Below are 25,260 nucleotides of genomic sequence, written 5' to 3' on the forward strand. Positions count from 1 at the left end.
ACTATATATAAAATGGCATTATTTGTACAAAAGAACGTTTGATAATTCACTCAACCAAGGTGGGCTAAATGTGGATTGATTCTAACATGTGTAATATTAGGCTATGTTTAAAATTAATGGGTGCTGTCATATCACCCTATATATATATATATACACACACACAGTCAAACTAAGATTTATTCAGACACCTTCAACATTTCTCTCATTATCACAGTTTATTTGCTATAGTTTAGAAAATGGTAATAAAATATGACAAGAACTCACAGTAAAGCTGTTTCAAAACAAATTCAAATCGATAATGTCAGATAACTTTGATAGAAAAATATGTAATAGATTAAAATCAACCAAAAATGATTGAGACCACTGTTAGTATGGCAATATTTACACAGCTATCAGCCTCGATGTAGTCTCCTGTGCAAGCGATCAACTGGGTTCACCTGGACTTCGAGATCCCCCAGACTCGCTGGGCAGGTTCTTCAGTTTCGGTGGGTTTTTTGGCTCTTCATCCAGACGGAGACGTCCCATCACCTACCAGAGATGCTCAGTCGGGTTCAGTCGTGGACGGTTTAGTACTTTAATCCTCTTCTGCATAAACAAATCAGCAACCTTCTTTGCAGTGTGTGTGGGGTCAGATGTACCGACGGCCCATGAGCTTCCCAGCATCTGGAGGATTTCCACATACATCTCCGAGTTCAGTTACATCAATATAATGTAGTTTTAGCTGCCGTGCCCCCCCAAACCCCACACCATGACCTTGCCCCCGCCGTGCTTTAGTGTGACACTGGGGTTCAAGCATTCTCCTTTGCTTCTCCACACTTTAGTTTTGCCTTCACTGCCAAACATGTTAACTTTGCTCTCATCTCTCCAAAGGACTGATTTCATAAACTCTGCATGTGCACTTGTGGATGTGATCTTTAGCAAACTGGAGGCGTTTTATCTGATTTGTCCTGCTGATCACGGGTTTCTTCAGCCCATCTGCGAGTGGTTTGAGACACAGCACTGTGTCAGTGGCCTTTTGGACTTCAGCAGCAGTTGTTTTGTTTTTTATTGCTAACTGTCTTATAAGAGATGTATGAAAGTCTTAGAGGCAGATGCCTTAATATGTAAAATGCTCTTAGACTGTAAAAAATATTTTAAATGATTTTATGAAATGTTAGCTTACTAGTCTTCTGTGTTACCGTCTTACTAGTCTTTCTTACTAGTCTTCTGTGTTATTTGTCTGTACCTGTGTGTTTGTATTTTTTTATATGCTGCTGCTTGTCTTTGCCGGGTCACCCTTGCAAAAGAGGTTCTTAATCTCTATGGGACTCTCCTGGTTTAATAAAGGTTAAATTAAAAAAACATAAATTTAAAAAAAATTAAGTCTTTCTGTTCTGGGTGTTGTGTTTTTCTTTCTTCCACGACCAGGCTTATTCTTCACCTCACCAGTCTCTCTTAATTTATACACAATGGAAAAGACTGTTCCTCTAGGCAAATCTAACCTTTTTGCTATATTTCTAAATGAAACGCCCTCCTTGTAGAATTTGACTATCTTTCCTCTCAAATCAGTGGATATTTCACTGGTTTTGTCCATCCTTCTGTTAGACTGTCTCACAGATGAATTAGGTTGAATAGCTGTCAGCTGGTAAATGTAACTACACAATTAGATAATACCAATTTAGGTCTATAAATTACCAAGCACTGCTTCGTTTAGTTCAGTCTGTGGTGTAAAAAGGTTGCATAAGCAATTAAAAACACTTAAGCAAAACATGGTCAAGTCAAAGTGTCTGAATAATTGTACCAAATTTTTATACATTTATACATTCATACTGGTAGTCACTGTATGAAGGATTTTGGGGTATACTATCTCACAGTTTACTTTATTTTGCTATCTTCACTTACATAAATGAAGTAGTGTCCTGGACCCACTAGTAAAAAAACAACAAAAAAAACATGTGGTGTCTGAATAATTTTTGGTTTGACTGTATTCTATGCAGCTTCTCTTCCTCCATGTCCGTGCTGGTGTCGGAGAGAGTTCAGTGTTGAGTGTTCAGTGAGTTCAGATATGAGAGAGATGAGAGTTCACGCGCGTGTAAGAAACGCGTCTCCTCGCGCGCGCGCTCTGGAGGCGGAACGCGCGCTCGTTATTCGCTGCTTTCAGAGCCGTTCATCTGCGCGCCAGTGACAAATAACTCTCTATCTCTCTATCGGCTTTCATCGCGATGGGATTTATTTTCTTGAGGGAATTTTAGAAATGAAGGGTGCACAGATAAAGATGTTTGTGCTGCTGTGCGTTCAGACCGCGGTGAGCTCTCCAATCTCCACAGCTGACCAGGCTCAGGTAAGATCTGCTGTCCACCAGTTATCTTGTTTGTATCTTATCTCAAAATAATAAATAGTAGATACGCTTAAATCTGGACTAAGTTGATTTTTTATTTATTTAAAATACACAGCTAATGAAATAAAACTTACATACATAAATAAAGTTGAGCTAACTTAAAAAACCCCCAAAAAAATCACATTCACCTTTTTAAGTTAACTCAACTAATTCGCTCCAGTTAAAATCAGCTGAACTTGTTTTTTTTTTTTTGTATTGACGCAAAGTTTTAAGTTCAAAAGATTCCCTGGTACTTAATGGATGAAAAAAAGTATTTGAGCCAACTTGAAAAAATAAGGCAACCTATCACACTCAACTTTTTAAGTTAGCTCAACTAATTAGCTTTTTTCCAATTTTGTTTTGCTGACCTTACTTAGATTATCCAGTATTTGTCTAAAACTTGTCCAAATGTTGTCCCAACTATCCAAATTGAGTTATCTGAACAAACTAATTTTAATTCTGCATTGCATTGTTTAGTTGCCTTGAAAATAAGTTTTAAGTTCAAAAGGCTACCTGCTACTCATTTCACCAGCAAACGTTTTTAAATTGACTTTAACTGGAGCAAATTAGTTGAGCTAACTTAAAAGGTTGAGTGTGATAGATTGCCTTGTTTTTTTCCAAGTTGGCTGAACCTTTTTTTTTGTCTTGAAAAGAAGTTTTAAGTTCAAAAGATTACCTGGCACTCATTAGATGAACAAAAGTATTTAAGTTGAATTAATTGAGTTAATTTAAAAAGTTTAATGCGATAAGTTGCCTTATTTTTTAAGTTTAAATGTATATGAGCTTCAAGTTTAATCCAAATTTTAATTAAATCCAAAGTCATGTTTTTAGTTATACAAATGCATACAAGCATGTTGGAGACATGTATTGTCCTGCTTTCAGCAATGGAAAATTAGCTGCTTTGAGTTCAGAATAATTGGCACAGCCCAAGGGAGGATTTTCATTGTGAGTTCACTGTAATTACATTCCCCCGCATGTTCAACTGCTTGTGTCTCCAGAAATAAAAGAAATTTAAATAATACCTAGCTGAAAAGATTTGCGACAATCAATACATCAAGAAAAAATTATAAATATAAAAATAATAATTTGAGGTTCTATCATGCTTTTTAGTTTGCTAGTTTCCTATCTTCACTATACACTGGCAGACTTGTTAAAAGTATGAACAATGATTCTGTGTTTTGGAGAAAAGCTGCAACTGTTGAATTCTTGGTTTCTCAATAAAGCTATTTCCACTACTTTGATCATGTGTTGCTTCACTGCAGATCTGCCAACAAATTCCAGCAGTTTCAGTCTCATCCTACCTGTGACCTCCGGGTGGTTCAGAAGTGCACTACACACCTACACTAAAAGCAAATATGCAGTTTGCGTGCCAATACCTGACTGAGACATTTCCCCCCATACACACATTTGAAAACTGAATCTTTTTGTTTTAAACCTTTGGTTTCTGTTCTAACCCTTATTTAGAATGAGATGCATTCAGAAGTGGACAGTACATTTACTTGAGTACTGTACTTTAGTATACTTTTTGTGTATCTGTACTTTACTTGAGTATTATTTTTTTTCTGGAAACTTTTTACTTTAACTTCACTACATTTGAAAGACAAATTTTTTTTTTTTAAACTCCACTACATTTCTGTCAAGGTTCTTGAGTAGAAAGTTACGTCAGTAAGGGGATGATTTATTTCTCATCTCTAAAACGTGATTGTTTTTTTGCAGGTGACAGACAGCCTATCAGTAATCACTATAGGGTCACGTGTCGTGGAGTTCAGCGATTGCCCATCATTTTCTTTGAACACTAATGATCTGATGGCAAAAAGGACTAAGACAGATCCAGGTCTTTCTGTTTTGCTGTTGGGCAGTTATACAGCTTTGGTTTTGTAGCTGGGTTTTAAAGCTGGTTGGATTTTTTTGACCACTTGATTCAAATGTGCATGAATGGATGTGTACTTCTTTTGTTAGGGTGGTAAGGAGTGTTAAAAAAAGAAGATGATTATGGCTGTCTTTTTTGTCAGTTCAGTTCAACCTATTTCTGGTTTTATAACATTTTAAAAGCTCTTGATTCCACAGATACTTCTAACAGGTAGATGTGTTCACTAGGTTGCTTCAGATGCTGTAAGTATTACATACAACAATGCAACAATAATAAAACAATGCATTGACATTTATTTTTTACTTTCGATACTTAAGTACTTTTAATAACAAGTACTTCTTTACTTTTCCTTAAGTAAAAATTGGTCTTCGGAAAATTTAACTTGTAACGGAGTAATATGTGACCAGTAGTATCTGTACTTTCACTCAAGTAAGGAAGTTGTGTACTCAAATGATTTCAAAGCAGCTTCTTTTATCCCTTTCTGGATGAACATTCAATATTCTCATCTAGGGAATTCATAATAAAGTGAAGGTCATCTTCAAAAGCATCAGAGGCACGGAGGCCTACATCTTCCCAAAGATCGACCTTTTTCATGCAGAGGTTTGTTGACCTCTGCATGAAAAAGGACGATCTTTGGGAAGATGTAGGCCTCAAACATCTCAAACAATGCTCATATGGGTAATGGTTACTGTTGTGTCTGTTACTATGGTATGGTCTATGGTAATACTCCATTTCAAAATAAGCTTTGTTTACAGTGACAACAATTTTCCATAAGTGATGTCCCGATATATCTGGCTTTAGTGATCTCCGAGGTGAATTCGAGCTGCGGTCACAGGGCAGAGTGGAGTGATAATGACGTATGACACATGATGTGTGTGTCTGCAGGGTTTTCTGGAGCGATACGGATACCTGCAAAAGGAGAAGGAAACTCATCATAATGCTGAAGTCAAGTCTGCCATCAGGTAAAACCTGTGACCTTGTTAGCACCATTATCTTCTATAGTTGAGCTACTTTAGTTATTGTCCTTCGTATTTCAAGATATAGGAATATGAAGCTAAAGCTGACATGTTGTTGTTCACTAGCAAACTTGGTCATTCATCAAAACTGTATTAGACTGTGGGTGTCAGTTCATCGTCTTAACCTGGTATAAAATAATTCCAGCTATCAGAAACATCATAACTGCAGTTTAATGACTGTCCAGAGAACTCGGGTCACTGATCTAGTGAAGTGCAGCTGTTTATTTGTGTGGTCTCTTGTCTTTCAGAGAGTTTCAGTGGTTGTCTCAGCTGTCTGTCACTGGACGGCTGGACAGAAACACGCTGGAGAAGATGTCATCAGCTCGCTGCGGGGTGAAAGATGTCGGGAGCCATAGTTCCTGGAGCCGAAGGGTCAACAGGATCTTCACAGGCCGCTCGGGCAGACATGGGCGGCACGAGCAGCATCTCCGTAAGAAGCGTTCCACTCACATAGGTAAAGACTACGGCTGTTGAATGCTTGAATCTGACGAATGTTAAGGTGTGAACTTATTTTCAGGGAATCGCACGACTAAAGTAGTTACAGGCAGGTCTTGGCCGCATTACATGTCCATAGCACTTCACCAAATGATTTCAGCCTAAAACAGTAAAAAAAAAAAAAAACTGTAAAAAAAAAAAAAAAAAAACACAACGACACTGACCAAACAAATAAATATAGTAAACAAGTCAAGTCAAGTCATCCTCATTTATATAGCGCTTTTAACAATGTAGATTGTTTCAAAGCAGCTTTACAGAGATAAAGATATAATTTAAGGTAACAGAGATTGGTTTGGTTTTATAGTGGCTCTTGAAAAATGTTTTTTCCAGCTAAAGTTAGTTTTGATTGATTCACTTCCATTCTAAATGATAGTTTGTTATTAAATTAGGGGCCGCTAAGACGACACCGTTCTCTCTAAACAGACTTTAAACGTGAACCTGTGATAGACGCTGATGGCGTTCACATGCGCATTAAGAATTGATTCTATAGTTATGTGCGTTTGAATATATGTGCGCAGGTTTATAATTCCTTACAAACCATGCCTAAACAAACTACTTGTCTATAAATTTTGATGCAGAATTTTTATTTTATCTTATCACTTTGGGTAGGTACGCGAACCGAAAAATTCCACAACTCTTATCTGTAGATAACAATAGGATGAAGTCAACTAATTATTTCCATGTTTTTTGCCACAAAATTACGGTTTATTATGTACGGAAAGCACATACTCTCTTTTCTCTCACTCAAACGCACACACATACAGTACGGACACACACTTGCACAGAAACGTGCTGTCAGCGCTGCTCTGAAGATTTTAAAATAGTTCAGCAATTTAAAAGCTACGACACATTTCTTACTAGCGATGTAATAACGGCACTGTTCTTGAAGCAGATAAACTTACTACTAGCTACTGCTATCTCTCTCTCTCTCTCACTCTCTCTCTCTCTCTCTGTCTCTAGTTTTGATCATTGTTCTGAATCTGATCCAGGCGTAGTCTTTTTTCTTTGCTTTTTGCTCAAAATGTTTCTGTTTTTTTATGAATTCACCAGCCTGTTTTTGAGAGATTTATCTCGAATGTTAGAAGTGTTGGGCACACCTTAAAACGCTGAAATCCCATTCTGTTCCACACATAAGTTTAACAAAGGACAGCAATAAAGACTGAGAACAAGAACGGTAATTCAGTGCAAATTACTCTTAACGTATTGAACATAACAGTGATGCAAACTGAATGAATGCATGCAGGTCATGTTTTCATTGTTTGTTTTTTACAAAAAAAATTGTTTTGATGTTAAGGGGTAGACACAACATTTTCTGTCAAACGGTCCTCTGGTAAAATGGATTTGCATCGAGTTGTGAGGTAATTCTGTGCCTGCTTGGTGGGGTGTAATTCTGAGCTGAATAATAATGGGTAAATACAGTGGTAGTCATAATTACTGTCCATATCGAGTGTATACATGTCTAGCAGGTTACATCATCCACTTGTGGCCCACCACACAAACCCAAACAGGCGAATTCACACAGTTTGCAAGAGCTGAAGTTTATAAAACTTTGATAAACTAAAAACAGATTACACTGACAGTGTACTGATTCAGGTCTTAGGCAGCGAGTTTTGCAGAAGACATTTATTATTTATTGAATGGATTAAAACGAACATACACATATGGCCAGATCTTTTGTTTCAAATAAATATGGCATCTCAGATTAGTGTAGGTTAGTAGTATTACTACTAGTGTAGGTTATAGTAGGACAGACAGGCAGAAAGAGAGTCAGTCATTCTAACAGAGGCTGCATAGGTGATATTTTTTGAGCTGTGTTGAAATAAAAGCTCAGTGTTTGTATGTGTGATACACAGACCTGTCCGTTTGAAAATGTGCTAATACATCAGGAATGCAGCACCATTGGTTTAAGTATGTGTGTGTTCATGTCAGTACCGGATGTGGGTTCTCACCACAAAAACAAAATCTGTAGTGACTGTCTCATAATGACAATATATGGACAGATCCACTAGTATAGCAACGGTCAGTTAAATCCAAAATTGGCTGTCAGTCACAACACACATATCCCGTGGATATCATACTTGTTTTTGGACAATTTTGAGCACATTTGTTCTATTTTTACTAAGGCAAAGCACAGTAACCACACATCAAGCGATTTTGTAGACAAAAAAAACAAAAAACACTTTAAAAAAACACTGAGCTGTTTACTTTAATGTTAATATTTGTTTGGTTATACTGTGCACTAAAATATGAATTAGCAATTATGGTATAATAAAGAAAATCCTAGCATGTTATACCTCAGACAACAGTATTTGTGTGTTTTGCAAGTCTGTAATTATGTGTCTAATTCACAAACCTCTGTGACAAGCTAGTTACTGAGCGTAGCTCTTGTCAGATAAGAAGATTCGGAGAGAGAATTTTGATGTTTCTTAAGTAAAAGTGCACTGGACACCTTTTTACTACTACTAGATTCCTCTGTCAAGGGAACTATCTGAAGATTTTAAACTCAGCTTGTCCACTCTATATTTTTTACTGAGTTAGGACATAAAGCTATGAGATGAAGAATTTTTGCAACATATCCTACTACGGAATCAGACTCAAGAGAAGGAGATGGAAGTTAACAAGGAGTTTATTTAGACAACAACAGAGCGGGAGAACTGATGTCAGGTAAGTGGTAAGTGCAATGATGATTTGGAGAGCGGGATGCTGGCAGTGAATAGTATGTTTCTTCTTACAGGAGTGATGACGGTTAGATGATGCAGAGGATGGCAGGAACTCAGGAATGCAGGTGTGTGTGATTAGAACTCTGGTGAGGGAGTGCACACCAGCCAATCACAACGATTGGCTGGTGTGAGTGCCTGACAGATCTGTAACAGTAACCCCCCCACGGCTGAGGGACGTCGTGGTGGTCGAACTCTTCTTCGGGGTGCTGGGCGATTGGGATGAGCAGCGTGGAAGGCTTCCAGTTGTTGGATCGAGGATGTCGGCTCTGGGAACTCATGATAGCCTACCCAATCTATTAAATCTTCCAGGATACCACCATGGTGGCAGGAGTCCAAGATTTCCTTGACCTGGTAGGTTGCGCCATCTTTGAGAATTGACAGAAGGAACAGAGACAGGCGAGAGATGAGGTTTGAAGTGTGAGACACGGAAGGCAGGATGAGTTATGTAATGTGCTGGAAGTTGGAGGAGGTACATGTTGATATGCCTGATGATGGTGAAGGGACCAATAAATCTGGGAATGAGCTTCTTGCAGGGTAGATGCATCCTGATGTCCCGGGTTGACAGCCAGACCTTCTGACCTGGCTGGTAGGAGGGGGTTTCAGCACGTCTGAGGTCGGCTGTCATCCTGCGCCTGCCCACTGCCTCTTGAAGCTGGTGGTGAGCTCTTCCAGCTTCTTCCAGGCTCTTCCGCCTGTCCAGACTTTCTTGCTCTCTCAGAACCAGTAGTCGACCACTGGGACACTGGCTGGTTCCCCTGACCATGGGAACAACGGTGGCTGGTAACCGAGTATGCACTGGAAGGGAGTGAGTCCAGTAGACGGTTGACGGAGGGAGTTCTGGGCGTACTCGGCCCAGTCTAGGAACTGGTTCTAGGAGAGTTCTGGTGGCCCTGGCAGAAGGTTTGCAGGCCAATTTCCTGGATCTTCCTCTTGGTCTGTCTGTTCGACTGCGGATGGTACCCAGATGATAGGCTTACGGTCACACTTAGGAGGTAGAAGAAGGCTTTCCATACCCTTGATATAAACTGCGGTCCGCGGTCTGAAACGATGTCTTCTGGAATCCCATAGTATGTGAAGACATGATCGAAGAGGAGTTCTGCTGTTTCCATTGCTGTGGGAAGTCGACAGGATTCGAGGAATCTATCAATTATTACCAAGATGAATATATTTCAGTCAGAAGGTGGGAGGTCAGACATGAAGTCCACTCCTAGGTGTGACCATGGTCAGTTGAGAACAGGCAGCTGAAGAAGTTTGCCAGATGGTAAGTGGCGAGGACTCTTGGCCATGGCACAGTCTGCGCATCTTTGGACGAACCTTCTCACATCCCTAGCCATGTTAGGCCACCAGAAGCAATCGTTTAGCAGCGAGAGAGTGTTAATTGGCCCCCGGGTGGCCAGTGCCCAAGGATGTGTGCTCAGATATAAGGGGTGCGTCGTGCTCTGGTGACAGACGTCCAGGGGGACAGTCCGGCGGAGCAGCATTGGAGGCATTGGAGGAGGGGATTGAGTCTGAAGACCACTGGATGGGGCTCACGATTAACTCGGGTGGCTGGATGGGCTCAGGTTCTTCACTGAGCTCTTCTGGAGCATACAGATGGGAAAGAGCGTCAGCCTCTTTGAACGTTCTTTGAATCTGAATGATAGGAAATAATTATTAATTCGTTACATTTATATAGCGCTTTTCTGGGTACTCAAAGCGCTTTACATGGAAGGGGAAATCTTCTCAACCACCACCATGGAAATGGAGAAATTAAATCGAGTAAAGAATATGGCCCAATGGGCCTGGCGCTTCATTTAAGTTCTGAAGGTTTTTATGGTCAGTTATGACTGTGAAGGGGTGTTGTGCACCCTCCAATCAATGCCTCCATTTCTCTAGGGCGAGTTTGATGGCGAGGAGCTTCCGTTGCCAACATCGTAGTTACTCTCCGCCGAGTTTTTTGGAGTAGAAGGCACCGCTCCTACCCTGGTGGTGGAGGCATCCACCTCCACGATGAACGATTTCTCGGGGTCTGTGTGGATCAGGAGCGGTGCGCTGGTGAATGTCTTCAGTAGATGGAATGCTTCATTGGCAGATGGTGACCAGGTCAGAGACTTGGGCTTGTTTCCCAGGAGACTTGTAAGGGGACTGGTTATGGAGCTGTAGCCATGGATGAACCGTCTGTAAAAGTTGGCGAAGCCAAGGAAACGCTGGAGTTCTTTGATGGTAGATGCTATGCCCCAGTTCCGGATGGTTTCCACCTTCCCCTCAACCATCTGGATACCTGTGACGCTGATGTTGTAACCAAGGAACTGCACTGAGGGTTGGTGGAAGGAGCACTTCTCAGCCCTGAGGAACAGATGGAATTCCCTCAGGCGTTTCAGGACCTCTGCAATGTGGTGGCGATGGTCGGCCATGCTCCGGGAGGAAATGAGGATGTGATCTATGTAGATGAGTACTGACCGGTGGAGATATTCCCAGAGTACCTTATGCATAAAGTCCTGGAATACGGAGGGGGCATTTACCAGACCATATGGCATGGCCAGATACTCATAGTGTCCAGTAGGGGTCACAAGGGGAAGTGGATATCGGAATTTAACAGTGATTTTATTGAGAGCACGGTAATTGATAAGAGTCCACAAGCCTCCATCCTTCTTGTCCACGAAGAAGAAACTCAAAGCAGCAGGGGACGTAGAAGGACGTATGTAGCCTTGTTGGAGGGCCTCTTCTATTTACTCCTCCATGGCCTTCTGTTCGGAAAGTGACAGGGGATAGATCTTCCCACTGGCTCACCCGGAAACAGGTCTATGGCGCAAGTCCCATGTCCGGTCTGGAGGCAGCTGAGAGGCTCTCTGTGGGCAGAAAACATCACTGAAGGGGGCATAGCAGGTTGGGATGTCGACCGACTGCTTCTCGACAGGACTTTCGATGGAGTTTGAGTTCACTGGGAGCACCTCGACCGGTGTTAGAACAGGGCGAGCATTCAGAAGGAAGCAGTCGGTAAAACACTTCCTGCCCCACTTCAGGACTTTGCCGGTCTTCCAGGAGATGATGGGATCATCCTGCACAAGCCACGGGCACCCTTAGATCACCTCTGCGGTGGAATTCTCCAGAACTAGGAGAAGGAGGGATTCTACATGGAGTTTACCAACCTGTAGCTTGATGGGACAGGCGCTATTTCGAACATGTTTACGAAATATTGGTCGTCCAGCCACCAACTTGACCTGGTAGATAGTCTGAGTAGCGGTGGTCGTGAGGTTGAGTTGGTGGAAGAAGCTTCCGGAGACGAAATTCCCGACTGACCCAGAATCGAGGAGGGCATGAACTGGGAGAGATAAATTTGGAGCAGTAAGCTTTACAGTGGTAGTGAGTGGTTTCAAATTCGTGATTGGATTCTTCAAAACATTCACCATTGGATGTGGAGGATGGATGGGGCATGCAGAGATGATATGCCCCCGCAGCACCAAAATACAGGCAAAGCCCCTGAGTCAGCAACCTCTGCCGCTCCGTAATCAGTAGCCGTGTAGAGTCAACTTGCATAGGTTTGATGCCTGGTTCTGGAGTGCTGAGGTGCTCTGGCTGGCGGAGGAAGATAGATGGCGTTTGACCCTGGTGCTCTTCGAGACATGACTGCATATGGGTAGTGAAGCAGATGGACAGTTGGATGAAACGTTCAAGGCCGATGGCATCATTGTATGCAGCCGCACTTATGGTTCCAATCCCTGCCGATATGTGGTGAGGAGCGAGCACTCATTCCAGCCGCTGGCGGCCGCGAGGGGTTCTAAACTTGAGAGCAAAATAATTTTTTGACATATTCCCTTGACGGAGATGATAAAGTTGCTCACTCACTGATGAATCTCCAACGGGTTTGCCGAAAACTTCACGAAAGTGTGTGACAAAATCCTTCAGAGACTGGTTATAACCCAGTCTCTGAATTACTTTGTCACACACTTTCATGAAGTTTTCTTCTGGATTGAGTCCAGATGGTTTTGGCCCATTGGAGCGCTTGCCCCTTCAGCAGGGAGATGATGAATGCGATCTTAGCCCAGTCATTGGTGGAGAGATGTGGATGCATCTCCAGTGTCAAAGAACATTGCAGGAGAAATCCATTGTGGTGACGGCTGGTCTGATGGGATCAGTGTCGTCCTGGAGCGGTTCTGGTGAGCTCATGATATTGTCTGTCGGAATTGGTCCAGTCTTCTGTTACGGAATTAGACTCAAGAGAAGGAGTTTATTTAGACAACAACAGAGCAGGACAACTGATGTCAGGTAAGTGGTAAGTGCAATGATGATTTGGAGAGCGGGATGCTGGCAGTGAATAGTATGTTTCATATTACTGGAGTGATGACGGGTAGATTATGCAGTGGATGGCAGGAACTCAGAACATCAGGAGACTTCAAAACACAGAGAAAGGATGAGACACTGGAGGAACACCACAGAGGAGAATAGAGACAAAACACTGGAGATGATGCTGGAGTGGAGACTGGAGAAGGATCGCTTTGAGATGACAGGTAGATTGTTTGCTAAGGCAAGTTAAGTAGTCCTCATTATATGAACAAGACTGGACAATGAACTGTGGTGAAGAGTGTGATTAAATAGTGTCAGTCATGAGGGTGAGGATGAGATGCAGGTGTGTGTGATTAGAACTCTGGTGAGGGAGTGCGTTGTGATTGGCTGGTGAGAGAGCCTGGCAGATCTGTAACACCTACTCCATGTCCAACACATATAAGGGTTCAAGCACCAATGGATATTGTGTTTGTACTGATTTTATTCTTATTCTTATTCTTCTGCTTCTTTTTCTTCTCTTTTTTTCTGTGTATGGATGTCAATAATGTAAATCATAGAGAACCCAATCTTGGCAGGATTGTCTCAAACGTGCGGATCTACTTAGATGCACAGACATCTGGTGCATGGAATCGATTTGCGTTTAGGAACCCTAAGCTCTAAAAACAAAATAATTTTTTGGTCAAGCCGTTTAAAATGTATATCTTTGATTTAATTTCCATCTATAAAATTGTTCCGCCATTTTGCGTTTCCTCAATTGCATTTTTTAAACTCACAAATGTAGGGGACACTGTAGGGACAGTGCTGGCAAAAAGTGATCAAAAAGAATTTGGATTTGTTGAAGTGTTATGAAAATGTAAATTAACTTGTATTTATGAAGCCATTGCTTGTTTTTTTCACAAACTGACCTAAATCTCCTGAATGCAACATTGATGCACATAGAGCACAGGATGTTCTGAGGAGCACACGAGTCATGTCAAAACTGTACGGTGCACTACAACCGAAATTTCTTAAAAGTAACATTACCGTATGTTCAGTAATCTATTAATCTTCTTGTGTGAAAACAATGTGTAAATAATTATGATAAGCATAATATGCATCTTTATGTTTTTGCTAATTATGCTGATCACTTTAAATGGAAATAGATACTGGGTTATTTGTAAATCTATGGTGCACTTACTATATATTTTATATAATTAGTTTACAAAGAAATCAGTCAAGATGCCAGCCATGGTTAAATATAGTGCTGTCCACTTATAATGAAGATAACATTATATGTATCTTTCAAGAAAAGAAGGACTATGATTGTCTTTGTTGTTTATTTTTAAAGATGTCATTAATGTAAAAAATGCGAAATTAAGTATTAATTTAGTATGCAGTAGTACATATAAATAGAAGATGTATGAAGATGTTTGAAATGTTCTTAACTCAATGAATTATAGTATTAAATGTAACACACATTGGTTCATACTTCCATAGGAGAGAAATGGCACAAACGTCAGCTCACCTATGGTATCGTGAACTGTCCGCGGAGTCTCTCTCCAGGTCAGGTGCGTGTGGCGGTGAACGCAGCGTTCCAGCTCTGGAGTAACGTGTCCGGTTTGCTCTTCCAGGAGCTCCAGCAGGGTCCCACCGACATCACACTCGCTTTCTTTGAAGGGGAACATAATGATGGGACAGGAAATGCATTTGATGGGCCAGGTGAAGTTTTCTTTCTTTCTTTCATTCATTCATTCATTCATTCATTCATTCATTCATTCATTCATTCATTCATTCAGTCTTTCTTTCTTTCTTTCTTTCTTTCTTTCTTTCTTTCTTTCTTTCTTTCTTTCTTTCTTTCTAACTTAAATTAAATAGTTACCATATTCTGTTCCCTGTTATGGACAATATTTGTGCCATGCTGTGTAGTAGCATTTACATAAAAAAATTGGGAAAAGTGTTTCCAAAAAAAGTGTTCTTACTGGCAGTTTAATGTTTAAAATTTCCTGCTATCCATGTTTTCACTGTTATGCAGTAGGGGGCGCTATTACACATCTTCTGAAAGAGTAGAGAATCTCCAGATCAAAACACGGGTGAAAAAGCAGAAACAAGCGATAGAAGCATTACTTAGACACATGTAAAATAACACACTCATCAAACATTTAACAGCATATATATTTGCCTAAAGTTACCAAATGAAATGTCAACATAGTGTTGATGGACGTGATCTACTCTATTTATGTTTTAATCATTGTTCTGAAATGAATCAGGAAGAAGTATTTCAACAAAAACTTTTTGTTCAAAATGTTGCTTCTTTATGAAACTTACCCACATGCAAGTGTTGATGAATAAAAAAAACACAATCTTTACACTTTATTCTTGTTAGCATGAGATTGGTGTGATAGAATCACTTACCAACCCTCTTTTTGCAAAGTTATAAAAAAGACTTTAGATACACAAAGACGGTGCACTCAGAAAAAGCAGAGAAAGCAAAAACACAATATGGCTGAATAAGGCCCTTCGAAATTAAAGAGCCAATCGCCAAATAGTAAAGTCACTGCATCACTGCAGCTGTCGTCAGTAGCTCCGGTTGCTGACGGCTGCTCCAGCCTGGAAAATCCATTTTTTGTCATGATTTCATTGTTTAGAAACAAAATCTGTGAGACAGATTTCATTGGTGATTTCAAATATTAAATGTAATGGTGAGCTTGGTGAACAGCTTTGGAGAAAGAGATAAGACCTGTACTTATATGAATAAAATAGCTGCCCGAGAGGCATTTCAAAGATGGCCTGTGAGTGAAATGACTTGACTTTGGTTTGATCTTTAAACTAGGATTATTTCTTTATTTTTTTAGGTGGCACTCTGGCTCATGCATTTTTCCCCTTCCGCGGTGAAGCTCATTTTGATATGTCTGAACGATGGACCCTGAGTGGTCTTAAAGGACACAACCTGTTCCTTGTGACGGCCCATGAAATTGGCCACACTCTGGGTTTGGTTCATTCACCAGTTCGCCATGCGCTCATGTCCCCGTACTATAAAAAGATGGGCTCTACTGCACTGCTCAGCTGGGATGACATCTCTGCTATACAACAACTCTATGGTAAACAAGCCGCTCTTTTCTTGTTAGAAAGCTATGCAAGTGTTTATTTTGCTTCTTGCTTCTTTTAGCAGCAAAGAATAGGGCTCTGGTCTTTAGTAACAATGTCTTTACAGTGATTTAGTTTGGCTTTACAGCCAAAGCTGGCTATTGTGAGGAAGTTTAAGAATCTGTCAGGGTTTTAGAAAAGTTTTTGTAAGGGTTTTTTTCTTTTAGAAAATATGTGCATCTTAGATGGTGTAAAATACCTCTGTGTCTTGCTCTGACAAGTTAAGTCACCTTTATTTTATACAGCGCTTTATACAATACAGCTTTTAAAGCAACTCTATAAGCAGGAAAACCGATGATTAAACCATCAAATATGAGATAAATAAATGTTCTGCTGTAAAAAGACATTAGTGTCATTCATTAGACAATAGTGAAATTATTAATTATTTATTTATTTGATTGTTGAATCAGTTCAGTTCAAAAATTGTGCAGTCAAATCATTGAATAATAAGTCGAGTCAAGTCAAGTCACCTTTATTTATATAGCGCTTTTTACAATACAGATTGTATCAAAGCAGCTTCACAGTGATAACATGAAAATAATATAACAGAGTTTGTTTCTAAAAGAAAATTGCGTCAACGTCCACCTTAAGGAAGGCAGATCAATAATATTATTGAATATTAAATGTCCCCAACTAAGCAAGCCAAAAGCCAAGGCAATAGTGGCAAGGAACCAAAACTCCATCAGGTGACAGAATGGAGAAAAAAAACCTTGGGAGAAACCAGACTCAGTCGGAGGGCCAGTTCTCCTCTGCCCAACGAAGGAACAGTGCATGATTTATGATTCGGGCAGCATTACAAGTCAGATTGGATCGGAACATTTAGAATATTTATCCATTTCCATCTTTTGGAAGTCCAAGAAATCACGCTTGTGTTGAGACGAGTTGTTGAGGATCAGTGCCGTCCACCATAGAGGGTCCATATCGCCGGTGTTGAGTCGTCTCTTCACAGGCTTTGTGATTGGGGTATCTGAAGTCTCTGTGAAAGCCTGGATACAAACTGGAGCTGACGAACGCCGTTTTTCTCGGGACTCGCGTCCCGAGATAACAGCAGAAAAGCAAAAAGGGAAAATAATTAGCGTAGCTACTGTTCATAATGATTTCCATAACACGGGCGTAAATGATAAAAAACATGAAGACAGTGATTCTTGCGTCCCAGAGTCACCCCCTCCGTCCCTCACTCAACTCAGCCCTGCTTACTGACCTCTACATCCCTCCTGCTGCTGAGACCCAACCAAAATCTCACAATCTCTCCGCAGCCCAACCATACGCGCCGACCCGTTTGACTAAGGCTGTCAAGCCCCACTGTCGTCGTTAAAGCAGGTTCAGTGGCAACGTTTCCGTATGGCATACCACCTACCGCAAAACACAATATCTACCCAACCACCCGTCATTCACGCAATATACACAGGAACGTAATGACTGTAAAAATATGCAACCTATACAAATAACCTACAGACTCTTCAAGTTTTATAATATTAAATGCATTTGATCTGATTTAGCAGTGGTATAAAAGGTAAGCAGAGTTTTGGAGGTAAATGTGAGAACGCCCTTCCTCCTTTAGTGGACTTAGATATCCTAGGAATGACCAGAAGCCTCGAATTTAGTGATCTTAAAGGCGATAGAAGGTCCATTAAATACACAGGAGCTAAACCATTTAGGGCTTTATAGGTCAGTAATAGTACTTTGTAATTGATACGGAACTTGATAGGTAACCAGTGTAGAGATGATAAAATTGGTGTTATATGATCATATTTTCTTGACCTAGTAAGAACTCTAGCAGCTGCATTTTGCACTAACTGTAGCTTGTTTATTGAGGGTGCAGGACAGGCAGCTAATATAGCATTACAATAATCTAGTCTCGAGGTCATGAATGCATGAACTAACTTTTCTGCATCAGAAACAGATAGCATGTTACGTAGCTTTGTAATGTTTCTAAGGTGGAAAAAGGCTGTTCTTGTAACATATGAAATATGATTTTCGAAAGACAAGTTGCGGTCTAGTATAACACCCAGGTCTTTTACTGAAGTGGATAAAGTAACAGGACATCCTTCTATATTAAAGTTGTATTGTAAGTGAGTTTGTGGGTAGTTTTTTGGACCAATAAGTAATACCTCCGTTTTATCTGAATTTAGTAGCAGGAAATTACGCGTCATCCAGCATTTTATATCTTTGAGATATTCTGTCAAATTTGATAAGTTAGTGTTTTCATCTGGCCGTGATGAAATATATAATTGAGTGTCATCAGCATAACAGTGGAAATTAATTCCATGTTTTCTTATAATATTACCAAGTGGGAACATATATATTGAGAATAGCAGAGGGCCTAACACCGATCCTTGCGGCACTCCATAGTCTACTGACGTTATCTTTGATTTTTCCCCATTTAAACAGACAAAATGATAACGGTCTGATAAGTACGATCTAAACCAGCTTATTGCCTGTCCCTGAACACCAGTGTAGTTTTGTAGTCGATCCAGGAGTATTTTATGATCGATAGTGTCGAACGCAGCGCTAAGATCGAGTAGAACTAGTATTGAGATACAGCCTTGGTCAGAAGCTAAGAGTAAATCATTTGTAATTTTAACTAGCGCAGTTTCTGTGCTATGATGCGGTCTGAATCCTGACTGGAATTTTTCATATATCTCATTTTCTTGCAAGAAAGAGCACAATTGAGCGGACACAATTTTTTCTAGTATTTTAGACATAAATGGAAGATTTGAAATGGGTCTGTAATTTGCTAAGTTATTTGGGTCTAATTGCGGTTTCTTAATGAGAGGTTGTATTACTGCCAGCTTGAATATTCTTTGAACATGACCTAAAAATAAAGACGAGTTAATAATATTGAGAAGAGGCTCTTCCACTACAGGTAACACTTCTTTCAGTAGTTTAGTGGGTATTGGATCTAATAAACATGTTGTTGGTTTCGATGCAATGATAAGTTTATTTAGCTCTTCCTGTCCTATAGTTGTAAAGTGGTGTAGTTGTTCCAGAGGGGCGATAATTGAGGCTGAATCATAAGACACCATAAAAGAGTGTACATTTACAATTGTGTTACGGATGCTTTCTATTTTCTCATTAAAGTAGTTCATAAAATCATTACTACAATACTGTAACGGAATATTTTGCTCTGGTGATGTCTGTATATTTGTTAGTCTAGCCACGGTGTTAAATAAAAACCTTGGATTATTTTGGTTATTTTCTATTAGTTTGTGGAGATGCTCAGCCCTGGCTGCTTTTAGAGCCTTTTTATAACGTGACATACTGTCTTTCCACGCGATTCTAAAGACCTCTAAATTAGTTTGTTTCCATTTACGCTCTAAGTTACGAGTTTCTCTCTTGATAACATGCGTAGCACTGTTGTACCAAGGTGCTTTAGTTTTCTCTCTAACCTTTTTTGATCTAATTGGTGCAACAATATCTAATGTACTAGAGAAAATGGTGCTCAAACTGCTAGTCATTTCCTCTAGTTCATCTGCTTGTTTGGGTTCACTGAGCAGCTGAGATAGATCAGGTAAGCTATTTGAGAATCTATCTATAGTGGTTGGAACGATTGTTCTGCCTGGTCTATAACGTGGCGCAACATGACAAATTTCAGCAGTACGTATTATACAAGTTACCATGTGATGATCAGTGAGATCGTCACTTTACGGTATAATATCTATATCAGTTGGATTGGTTCCATATGATATAATTAAGTCTAGTGTATGATTTAGACGATGAGTGGGACCACTGACGTTTGGCTTGACCCCAAAAGAGTTTAATAAATCTGTAAACGCAGTCCCTAACGCATCATTTGTGTTATCTACGTGTATGTCACCGTGGGAATTATACCGCGGCCATGGCCGCCGTTGCCCTACACTTTGGCCTTCATGTCCCGTGGAAAAAAAATCATCGTACGGCCACAATGGCCTGTGTGCCCTGGCCCTGTCCAAGTTCCATGTATAAAGCGCCAATGCGTCGATGTAATCATTATGAGCGCTGTATACTGATGTGCTGTGTTTTCAATTCATACCAGCAGCCTGAGGGCGCTCTACTGAACATTATAGTCCATATTTGAAACACATGAAGAAGAGCGTTCGACAATGCAGGAAATCCCAAATCCCCGACCACAAACAGAGCTAACAGTTCGCTGTAACATGTCGTTTCGAAGACAATAAACATTTTTGTAATGTTATTTGACTTACCTGTGTTCTTCGAGCCATGTCATGCATTTTCATAATAATAGATTATATGTATAATGTTATGCTAATCGATAGACTTTATCATCGTTAGATTATACATAAAATATTATATTTTCTGTCTGATTTTTTTTATCTGAAGCCAAATCAGATCACAGAACGTTATTTAGAACACTCGACTTGAGTTATAAAGTAAGTTTGGAGCACAAACATGGTTTTAATCTCATAAATTGTCGTGTATTGATGGTGTGCTAAGCTAATAAGTAAAGTCATATGACATGATCTTGAAAAACATTTACCTAAATACAGAGTTTTAGACATATCATCTTCAGATTTTAAGTATAACATGGTCAAACATGTGACTTTAGCTGCAGTGCATTTCTAGATTGATACAATGCCAACTTCAATTTTATTTTCATGAAGATGTTTCATAAAAAAAAATTCTCATAACTTTAATTTTTTTAAATCTATTTATACTATTTTTTTTTCCATTATGACAATAATTAATTCTACATTTACAATAAACTACCAGGTGTCAGCTTTCAAATGAGATCATACTTGTGCTTTTAGTACAAAGGGTTCATGAACTGTATCTGTTTCAGTTTGGGTATGCCATATCTGGGGATTTTTCAAAAGTGGGGTTGCAGTTTAACAGGTTGTAGTTGGAAACAGAGGCTCTTTCAATACATTCAAGGGCTGCTGAATTTGACAAGCCCTGATCTCAAGCTGAATTTTCTTATTTGTACAATCGTATAGGCCTCCATAGACAATACATTGCAGACCAGCACATGTGCATTTCCCGATGCAACTGTGTTTTTGTAAATTGCACAATTTGATTTCTCTGAATCCATTGCAGTAAGGCCAGTCAGGCTCACCATGATGCACAGGGAATTACCATGTTATGGTATCAATCTGAATGGGAAAACCATCAAATTGTACTCAATGGCCTTTGTGCCCTGTCATATGGCCTTGGTGCCCCCCAAAAAAAAAGAAAAGGTGGAGGCCAAATGGCCTTGCCCCTAAAATTACATAATTCCCACCCTGGTGTATGTTAAAATCTCCAACAATTATTGCTTTATCGGTATTGACCAATAGATCTGAGAGAAACTCTGCAAACTCTTTTAGGAAATCAGCATAGGGCCCTGGAGGTCTATATACAGTAGCCAAGGCTAGAGATAATAGGGATTACTGTCTTACATCTAAGAGCGTAATATTTAGTACAAGTACTTCAAACGAATTAAACCTGTGACCTGTTTCCTGAGTAACATTAAGAATATCTCTATAGATTGTTGCAACACCGCCGCCACTACCGATCAGACGGGGCTCATGCTTATAACAGTATCCTGGTGGACTAGACTCATTTAGACCGAAATACTCATTTGGTTTAAGCCAGGTTTCAGTAAGGCAAAGTACATCGAAGCTATTATCTGTGACCATTTCATTTACAATAACCGCCTTAGGTGTGAGCGATCTAATGTTTAGAAGACCTAGTTTTAGAAATTGTTTTTGTTCACTGATATTTAGATTTTCAGGTTTAATTAAAATAAGATTTTTCCTAGATCCTACAGTAGATTTATTATATGGCCTCACTAAACGAGGAATAGACACAGTTTCTATATAATGTTCTACACTACTTATATCAATTAATTTGGCACAGCAAAGACTGTGATTTGGATTTTCTAGTCATATGGTGTGTAACGTCTTGGAGATGTTTTCCGACAGAACAGCCGCTCCGATTCTGCTGGGGTGCAGGATGATCGTTGCCTCAGGTGCTGTGCTGCGTACCGTCTCGATCAGGCTCTTGTAGTCCTTCTTCAGAACCTCCGTCTGCCGCAGCCTGATGTCATTCACTCCCGTGTGCAGCACGACAGCTCCGACGCGCTCGTCACCGTTCAGGATCTCGGGAACCTGTGCGGCGACATCAAGAACACGAGCACCAGGAAAGCAGTGAGTGCGCACCGTACCCTTACCTGAGGTAGCGCGGACATGACGGACCATGGAACTGCCGATGATCACGGCATCGTCGCGTTCCGACTCGCGAAGGGGGGAGAAGCGGTTCCGGGTGGAGATCTCGAAGACCGGGAGGGGCGGTGAGGTTCTTGCTCTGGTCCTGGCTCGTGTCTTTCGCTGTGGGATCACCCAGGGTCCATGGTGTTGTGTCGGTGCCGAAGTGAATGATGCCAGAGATGATCGCGTCCTCCTGGGCAGAGAAACGCACGGAGTAGACGAAGTCGAAGTCAAAAAGTTACTAACCACTGACTTATGAGCATCGGCGCGTGACGTTTCAAGCGCTGATCGCCGATCCCGCAGCTCGGCTTGTTTCTCCAGCAGACCACGGATCTGTTTCTCCACCGATTCCAGCTCCAATCGTACCGAAATCAGCTCGAATGTGTCCTCACCTGCACTCAGTGTCACGGACACACACACAGGAGCCAAAAATGTAAGAGCCAATAGCAATTTATTGGGGTAATCCGTAATCATAATCCAAGTCAGGCAAAAGGTCAAAATCCAACAAAGGGAGTCCAGAAAACACGAAAGTTGTACAGGCATGGAAACATGGAAGTGCACGGACATCAAACAAGGACTCCATGACAAACACTGACATGGTATAATACAAAGAACTAACAATGAAATAACAGGTAACAGCTGGGTACAATGATGACGGGGAACAGCTGAGTGCAATGAACAGTGATTGGTACAGACAAGGATTGTGGGGGATGCAGTTCCAGAGTGAATGGTGACAGTATGGGGAAGAGACCTCTAGTGGACACCCGGGGAACACAAACCAGACACTGTGACATAACCCCCCCTCTACGGAGCGGCTACCAGACGCTCCAAGACCCACAAAGAACAAACAAAACAAGAGTCCAGGAGGGAGGTGGAACGGTGGAGGATCAGGGGGAGGGATGGGGGGCCAGGTCCATGGAAGGGAACAGAAACAGGGGGTGATGGTTTAGCCAGCGGCCAGGGCGAAGCAGACGACCCCTCGGGCGGCCAGGGCGGTGAAGAATCAGGGGGAGGGATGGGGGGCCAGGTCCATGGAAGGGAACAGAAACAGGGGCTGATGGTTTAGCCAGCGGCAAGGGCGAAGCAGACGACCCCTCGGGCGGCCGGGGCGGTGAAGACCCCTCGGGCGGCCAGGGCGGTGAAGACCCCTCGGGCGGCCAGGGCGGTGAAGTCTCTGGGCTGGACGGGACCAGCGGTGAAGTCTCTGGGCTGGACGGGACCAGCGGTGAAGTCTCTGGGCTGGACGGGACCAGCGGTGAAGTCTCTGGGCTGGACGGGACCAGCGGTGAAGGCTCTGGGCTGGACGGGACCAGCGGTGAAGGCTCTGGGCTGGACGGGACCAGCGGTGAAGGCTCTGGGCTGGACGGGACCAGCGGTGAAGGCTCTGGGCTGGACGGGACCAGCGGTGAAGGCTCTGGGCTGGACGGGACCAGCGGTGAAGGCTCTGGGCTGGACGGGACCAGCGGTGAAGGCTCTGGGCTGGACGGGACCAGCGGTGAAGGCTCTGGGCTGGACGGGACCAGCGGTGAAGGCTCTGGGCTGGAAAGGACCAGCGGTGAAGGCTCTGGGCTGGACGGGACCAGCGGTGCAGGCTCTGGGAGAGCGTTGGCGAGCAGCTTGAGCGGAGCCGGCAAGGCGAGGCGTCTGGGTGACGCCGTCAGGGCGAGACGCTTGGGTGGCGCCGTCAGGGCGAGACGCTTGGGTGGCGCCGTCAGGGCGAGACGCTTGGGTGGCGCCGTCAGGGCGAGACGCTTGGGTGGCGCCGTCAGGGCGAGACGCTTGGGTGGCGCCGTCAGGGCGAGACGCTTGGGTGGCGCCGTCAGGGCGAGACGCTTGGTCGGCGCGTCAGGGATGGCAGTCACCTCTGGAATGGTCTCTGGGTTAGGAGCCACCAGACAAGTCATTGAGGAGACCTTTCTCCTCCTCCTCCGTCTCCGGACCACCGGACTCGGACCCACCAGTACTAGGACCACCGGACTCGGGACCACCGGAACTGGGGCCACCGGACTAGGGACCACTGGAACATGGACCACCGGACTCGGGACCACCGGAACTGGGGCCAATGGACTCGGGACCACCGGAACAGTCACGGAGGAAATCCTCCTTTTCCTCCTCCGTTTAGGGACCACCGGAACCAGCTGTGAAGGGTGAGGCGGTGGAATGGCGGTAGGAAGCTCCAGTGTGGAAGCCATCTTGTCTGGTGACACCGGCAACGAGTCGGCCACTCCTTCTGGAAATCTAAGCCCAAATGATATATCCCACCTGCTGCGGGAATGAAGATATCCGACAAAGCCGTCAAAGTCCAGTATCTCCAGTCCCCTCATTTCCCAGGCTGGCAAGGGATCATCAAGGCAGCAATTAAAAAGGTCTTTCAAAGCTGCATCATCATATCCCATGCCTCCTGAAAGAGTCAAAAATGTCTGAGCCAGACAACCCACCGTCTGGCCCTGCTGACGTAGTGTCATCAAATTCTTGACTCGTCCCCTCCTCTCCTTCTCCGTGTTGGGGGAAAGGATACGAAACCCCATAATGCTGGATCTATAAATGATGGAGTCCTTCTGTCACGGACACACACACAGGAAATGTAAGATCCAATAGCAATTTATTGGGGTAATCCGTAATCATAATCCAAGTCAGGCAAAAGGTCAAAATCCAACAAAGGCAGTCCAGAAAACACGAAACAGTACAGGCATGGAAACATGGAAGTGCACGGACATCAAACAAGGACTCCATGACAAACACTGACACAGACAGGGTATAAAACAAAGAACTAACAATGAAATAACAGGTAACAGCTGGGTACAATGATGACGAGGAACAGCTGAGTGCAATGAACAGTGATTGGTACAGACAAGGATTGTGGGGGATGCAGTTCCAGAGTGAATGGTGACAGTATGGGGAAGAGACCTCTAGTGGACACCCGGGAAACAAACCAGACACTGTGACACTCAGAGGTAACGTTAGACACACATCCGATATGTTCGCCATTATAACAGATGAACAGTAAATTAGTAGTGATACTACCAATATCACTACTAATTTAGGACTGAAATGCTGGATATAACCTGTATCCTTTCAGTGAAACGGGTGTAAAATAAGACGGTCGGTAGGCGCGAGGCCACGCGTGAAATGCTAGCGGACTAAAGGCTAGTAGCCGAGATTCGTAAAGTTGGATCTAAGTAGTGATATCAAAGTAATCCGATTGTTTTTTATAAGAAAAAGTAGCGAGGAT

The 25,260-nt window shown here is 42.2% G+C and overlaps 2 protein-coding genes across 3 annotated transcripts in view; one reads left to right on the forward strand and one right to left on the reverse strand.

Moving 5' to 3' along the window:
- The window catches only part of LOC143715794 (uncharacterized), a 168,433-nt gene that overhangs the window by 121,031 nt on the left and 22,142 nt on the right, over positions 1 to 25,260 (reverse strand). The window lies entirely within an intron of this gene.
- Positions 2,041 to 25,260, forward strand: part of mmp28 (matrix metallopeptidase 28) — a 37,458-nt gene continuing 14,238 nt past the window's right edge. The window contains exons 1-5 of one of the 2 annotated variants that reach the window (XM_077207566.1): positions 2,041 to 2,320; positions 5,112 to 5,188; positions 5,491 to 5,696; positions 14,197 to 14,418; positions 15,552 to 15,797. In XM_077207566.1, the coding sequence (XP_077063681.1) occupies positions 2,234 to 2,320; positions 5,112 to 5,188; positions 5,491 to 5,696; positions 14,197 to 14,418; positions 15,552 to 15,797 (838 nt within the window). In that variant the 5' untranslated portion in view covers positions 2,041 to 2,233. The remainder of the gene's footprint in view (positions 2,321 to 5,111; positions 5,189 to 5,490; positions 5,697 to 14,196; positions 14,419 to 15,551; positions 15,798 to 25,260) is intronic. The other variant, XM_077207567.1, reaches the window with a different exon arrangement.

This window comes from Siphateles boraxobius, unplaced genomic scaffold (assembly GCF_051911475.1).
Source record: "Siphateles boraxobius isolate OS27281-9 unplaced genomic scaffold, OSU_SipBor_1 6, whole genome shotgun sequence".
NCBI classification, from domain to species: Eukaryota; Metazoa; Chordata; class Actinopteri; order Cypriniformes; family Leuciscidae; genus Siphateles; species Siphateles boraxobius.